Source organism: Sitodiplosis mosellana, unplaced genomic scaffold (genome assembly GCF_009176505.1).
Source record: "Sitodiplosis mosellana isolate CC-2019 unplaced genomic scaffold, AAFC_SMos_1.0 Smas_scaffold_6887, whole genome shotgun sequence".
In the NCBI taxonomy this organism is placed as follows: domain Eukaryota; kingdom Metazoa; phylum Arthropoda; class Insecta; order Diptera; family Cecidomyiidae; genus Sitodiplosis; species Sitodiplosis mosellana.
The window spans coordinates 1-5,807 of NW_022602025.1; the positions used below are offsets into that span (position 1 = coordinate 1).

The 5,807-nt window shown below is 33.4% G+C and overlaps 2 protein-coding genes across 8 annotated transcripts; both read right to left on the reverse strand.

Annotated features, from left to right (window-relative positions):
* Positions 1-51: 51 nt before the first annotated feature.
* LOC129580009 (uncharacterized) lies at positions 52-683 on the reverse strand (the record flags this gene model as incomplete). The annotated part of the gene is made up of 3 exons (XM_055470204.1): positions 635-683; positions 333-484; positions 52-191 (listed from the first exon to the last, which is right to left on the reverse strand). Coding segments are annotated over exons 1-3 (341 nt in total), but the record flags the coding sequence as incomplete, so codon positions are not given.
* Positions 555-5,534, reverse strand: LOC129580008 (serine/threonine-protein phosphatase 2A activator-like). Of its 7 annotated transcripts, none has more exons than XR_008689314.1 (6): positions 5,375-5,534; positions 4,598-5,310; positions 4,414-4,521; positions 4,056-4,265; positions 930-1,040; positions 555-840 (listed from the first exon to the last, which is right to left on the reverse strand). XR_008689314.1 is itself a non-coding variant. In XM_055470203.1 (6 exons), the coding sequence occupies exons 1-5, from the start codon at positions 5,403-5,405 to the stop codon at positions 984-986; spliced, it is 1,101 nt and encodes a 366-aa protein (XP_055326178.1). In that variant the 5' UTR covers positions 5,406-5,534; the 3' UTR covers positions 555-840; positions 966-983. The 7 variants fall into 7 exon arrangements, 4 of the variants coding, with proteins under 4 accessions (XP_055326178.1, XP_055326177.1, XP_055326175.1 ...); XM_055470203.1 differs by having other exon boundaries at positions 966-1,040; positions 4,074-4,265; XM_055470202.1 differs by having other exon boundaries at positions 953-1,040; positions 4,074-4,265.
* Positions 5,535-5,807: the final 273 nt, after the last annotated feature.

The following is a 5,807-nucleotide window of genomic DNA, read 5'->3' on the forward strand; positions in this document are numbered from 1 at the left end:
CTTTTACACTATAATCTCATTCTAATTACCTCTAGCAAGTTGATACATTACTGGCGACGATCGATTTGGCTTAACCGCTTGCGCTCGGCATCGGCAAACTTGCGGCGTTCGGATTGTGTCATCAAGCCTGGTGTGCGCAGAACCTTCGCATTCATTACGTATTTTTGTGGATCGTACGTTGGCGTATTGTACTGTAAAATGAAATGAAAACTTTAATGCAAATTCAAGCCATTTTTCAAACGGCAACAACCACAGAATGATTGCTTTTATTTCAATATGATGTTCATGCCATTTCCAAGGATTGAACAAAAACAAAGATCGCATTCACTTACATGATCCCAATCTTCATCGTCATCGTTTTTCGGTGGCGGTGGTTTTGGTCGTGTTGTCGGTTCAACAGGTGGTACCTTTGGTCCATTACCGTTGCTCACGCTGTACACATATCGATCGAAATTCTCACGCGATGGACACTCTTCCACGTGTGCTTATTGCATTAAATAGAGTTAATAATCAGCAGAAAAAAAGAACACATGTAACAAACAAAAACAAATGAATTTTTTTCTGCGGATATACTATTTTATTGATAAACTCTATATTATTCACAGGATTCCCAACACCTTTGAATACATTCTACAATCCACAAATCTATGCATAGATAATAAAGTAATTGCAAAGCTTTGCATAGTATATGTGATAAAATACGAAAAAAGTAAAGAAAAAAATATTGAAAAAAATTCGTCCATTTTTCTGCATGTGGTTGCAAAAGATCCAATGCATTGGCAATGGTGCCATCGACATTTTCCAGAAGCTGAGCGGTTATTGATTTATTTACGCTAGTATCTGAAGAAAACACATACATATCAATATTTGACGTAATTTTCTTTTGAGGAGCAGACGAAGGTTAAATTAATCGAATTAAATATATGTACCAAAATTTATATAAATATTTAACCTTTGATAAAAACCTTTGTATGGTTTGGTTTCTAATGTTTGCTTCCAGAAATAAGTTTCGAAACCTTGTTTGAAATTGTTGTCCATCTCTGGAAAATAAGAAAATGATAAAAAAAATATAAGAATTCGTTCAATTCGGATACATTGTTCATGACACATTCATTTCTGTGGGTACTATGCAATGATTTCCACTTCGATTGACTAATAGATGATGACATTAGTTTGCGCATTCAGTTTAAGGACGTTTCCAATCAGTGACAAGCACTTGGCACACGCATAAACACATGCATAATCATCACATCATGTCCGATATATAGGAGTCAGTTTGAGAAATGACATGAAATCGCGAGAAATGTTAATAATTTATCTTTTTTATTTGAAACTAGTGCCTTTCTTATGCAGCATTCTGCGTAAAAATTGAATTTATGTGGCTTGGCCGAATACTTTTGGACAAAATGTTCCAAATTCTCGAAATTGGAGTGAATCCATAAGAAAACATTCTAAACTAAATAAATAAACAAAAATAAGAACGATTTTCATCGTTTATGATGTGAAAAAATCAAAGTGAATTTCTTTTCCGATAGCTCTATGGGAAGCCGATTTATGATTTATTGCATCCACTTTTTAGGTAAAAATGTAAACCAAAATTTATTCAAATTATAATTAAAATATATTCTGCATGGAAATAAATAAACAATTTCAAAATATAAGCTCTCTTCGAAGTCTATTTCCACCGCAAAATCATTTAAAATCATATAAAATTACAAAAAAACCGACTGTCTATAAATTTAGAAAATTCATCATCAAATAATATTTTTCGGTAAATTTACATTGCAAACGACTAGAGCCAAGCTTTTATTTGGGTGAAGGTGGTGGAGTTGGTCGATTGAAAGTATTCGCAGCCCAGTGGCAAATTCGAAAAATTACCCAAATTAACCAATTATAAATCGACTTTTTTAGCACTACATGAAATGTAGAGCTACTAATCTGCTTTTTTGTCTAAATACTTTTTGAGTGATGAAACAAATTATGGTGAATTTGAATTTTATGCTCATATTTTTTATTTAATTTAAAACAGATGCACTTACGACAAATAAGTGCACAACATCTTAAATCGCTAATCAATGCGCCAAAAAATAGTTTTTAATCCTTTGTCTCTTGACAAAAAAACGTGTGGCCGTCTCCGGTTTCTTCATCGATCAACATCGACTACTGAAGAAATCATAACCGACTTTAAATTTAATTACTGTGTATGTGGGAGCGAAGTGGAGAGATATAAAAATATATGATTTGTTGACAGCGTTTGCAAATTGTGAGCGCTGAATGAAAAAGAAAATCAAATTGCTGTTGACAAAAATCCATTTGGAAATGATTTTAACGAACTATGATTTCCACTCAAATAATGATGAAATAAATTATGTACACACCATCAAATTGCCAATAATCGCATATTGATTACTTGCTTTTTCTTGTTTATTGTATCAAATAAAAAACTTTACTAAAGTCAATGCTCGTGCCGAAAGCGAACACAAAACAGCTAATATCAATTTTAAAAATCATTCCGAAGCGATTTTAATTCGCCTATTTTGCATTCATCTAACTAGGTTATACATCGCTCCGAAATGATTTTTTTTTAAATTGATATCAGCTGTTTTGTGTTCGCTTTCGGCACGAGCATTGACTTTAGTAAAGTTTTTTATTTGATTTCCACTGCCACCGCCGACGTCGCTACATCACAAAGTGGTAAGTTGCACGACTCACTTTGTTGGGGCTCACGGAAACTATTTTCTTTGAAGTATTTATTTTTCAGCGGTGTGAGGTTTCACAGGGTGAAATGTAATACATCTATTCTTAAAGAACTTTTGCCCCACAATCAAGCATTAACATTTGTCGGGTGAGGAGTAGTATTCTATCCGTTTTAGTAGGAAAAAAACCGCTTTAAAGGATTTAGTACACATTTAGAACATTTTAGTATTTTTTAGAACATAGCTGCTTTTGTATTACGTAGATCTTCAACTTTGCCTCAGACACTAGTTGTTTATCTCCTCTCTATAAACGGCGGCATGGAGAATTTTTTTTTCCGAAATCTATTTCCAAGGGGGGAAAAATATTTGGAAAAATATTTCAGAATTTTTTTTTCTCAATAATTGACAAAATTCCATTATGTTTAAAAAGACAACAAATTTTCCAACATTTCTGATACCTACATCGTACTTTTTGGTAAATTCTTAGTCAAGCTATTGAATTTTTTCGGTTTTTCTAAGAATTTTGTACTCCATTTTAAACGATGAATACACAATTCAAAATCTTTGGCGTAGAAGAATTTTTTCCTTGTATTCATGGATATTTTCACATGAAACGATTAAATTGACCGATAAACGATTTTTTTTGTAAACCGAGTTTCATAGCCGGAGTTAGCACTAAAGTATTGGGTATATTTCCGAATGGTAATTTTCCAAGAAAAGGTATGATTTGGTTTTAGTAAATGAAAAGATAAGAAAATTTCTGACATATTGAATACCTAGATTCCTAGTTTTGGTTCAAAAATAGTCATTTTATCGAATTTAATCGATTTTTTTGAAATTTTGAGTGATTTTTTTTTTCTAAGTTCTCATCAAAAACTTCATTTCGGGAGGTTTTTGGGGTCGCTTTCAAGGATTTTCATAGTTTATAATTTCACGCGAACCAAGTGTTTCATTATTTTCCGACAATTTTGATTCAACAGAACCTGTCAAACGGTAACGCTCTCTTATTTCGGCACGTTAAATAAGGCTTAAAATGTCATATAAATTGTATAAAAAGCCACGAAAAGGTCAATATATATATACATTTGATACACCAGTAAGCGAAGATCAAATTATGACAGCTGTCACCGAAATAGTCAATCAACAACGGCGACACGACGTATATGTGTTAGGTGGAGTCCACGGTGATAAGTCTGGTCAAAATTGGAGATGGTACAATGATACAGATTCCTTGCGTTATAATGAAGATTTGGTCAATGAGAGTATTGATAAGTTGTTCGAAGAAGATTTGGCAAAGTTGAAACACCATGCAAACCAAAGAATAAGCGCTGTATGGTTTGAAAACCATCCAGAACATACCAGGCTGAAGAGCCATACCAATTGAGATGAAATCATTTCCCAAATCGTTGTCGGTTTGTTGAGTTGCTGATGCATCCCTTTGATTTCGTTTTTCATTTCGTTTTTCATTTCGATTTTCATTTTTTTGATTTGATCGATCACTGAAATTTCCTTCAATTCTAAAATTGATCCGAACAGCACATGTTGAATCACAGGGAATTCTGCAAGCAACTGCGATAGAGAAAGGATTCGTTTTCATTTTATTTTTTCTAGGTTAACAAATTGGAATTCAATTGACTCAATTTGCTTGAAATAAAAATCGTAAACTATGTCTAAAAATGTTTTATGCAAAATAACTGTGTAATATTCCATCATTTACCTCTTTTTCATAATTCTCGATGAGAATGGAATTTATTTTTACCCACGAATAAACGCTGCTTGTGCTCCACAACGGATTTGAATATTCGGCAAAACTATCAGTATTCACCTGTTTATGAAATAAAAATTAAAATTCCATGAATCGAATTCAACGAAATTTTTAAGCACATTTTGCGTGGCTCAACCTGTCGAAAGTGATCAATACATCCAATGACGTAGTATTCATTTTTGAATCGCCTGATGACATTGGTTTCAAGCGAACGATTTGGTTCGAACGGTTCCTTTGCACAAAGCTGAGCGCTTCCCCAAATAAATGGTAAGTATTGATCGTCATACATGCTTGAAACACCATGACTACCAGCGGTTTCCATGCTATATGTTAACTGCAATCGACGTACAACTTGTAAATATGCATTGAATATTTTCAATCCAACACATAAATTATCACTTTCGTCCAATACATGGATTTTATAAAGTGCACACAAAAACATGATGAATGCCAATTCATGACTGGGTCCATAGTCAATTCGTGTCGCATTACCAAATGATTCAATAAAATATTTGCTGACTTCAATGAGTGCATGATGAGGTATCACTGGTAATTCTTTTTTTAGTAATTCCGTTGAGTCACTTCTCATCTTTTCAAACCAATCACGATAGGCTTGGTTGCCGAGTGTTTGTGGTGTTTCATCTATCATTTTATTCAAAGCATCGAAGATATGTAGTAAATTATCTGCAATTGGTGACGGTATCAATTTTGTGCTCAATTTCTTTCCTTGAACTGCCTCATTTATCATGCTGATGAAACTAATGATATCATAATAAGCGTTTGATTTCTTCCAAAGAGCCATATCCCGCATCGATTCGACAGATGGCACCGGTTTGACGTATTTACGCTCTGTTCATCAAACAGAAAATGTTCTTAATTTTCTCTTCTTCTCTCAATAAATTCTTATATTTACCATATGATGTTGATGCTTCACCCTCAGACATTTTTGCCTGTATTTTTATTGCTTGAAAAAAAACTATACTGGAGTCGACGCAAAAGAGTTTTGACTCTATATTTAACGATAAATTTCTTCTGTATAAAATAATATATTGCGATGCATACACAAATGTCACTGTCAACTTCTAAACCCACAGTGAGCGGTGCGAGAACTGTGTTATTCATATTTGAACGTCACTGTGATCCCTATTGGAAAAAAAAAGGTTCACTGAATGAAATTGATGGAAACCAATTCAAAGTGTTTGTTAATTTTCTGGTCGACCTTTTATTTAAATAGACCAATTACAAATAAATACATGGAGTTGTTCCGTTTCATGGCATTTGCATGTTTGGTACATGACATTTTTGTTCTTTTAATTTTGCATTAGACTGGCAATGAAACTGTTGCT

Excerpts from the sequence above, each read along its gene's own strand:
- LOC129580008 (XM_055470200.1), bottom strand. The coding sequence starts at position 5,405 with ATGTCTGAGGGTGAAGCATCAACATCATATG. Across the intron at positions 4,522-4,597 it reads GTATTGATCACTTTCGACAG|GTGAATACTGATAGTTTTGC; the intron begins GTTGAGCCACGC and ends TTTCATAAACAG. Across the intron at positions 1,041-4,055 it reads TGGTATGGCTCTTCAGCCTG|AGATGGACAACAATTTCAAA; the intron begins GTATGTTCTGGA and ends CTTATTTTCCAG.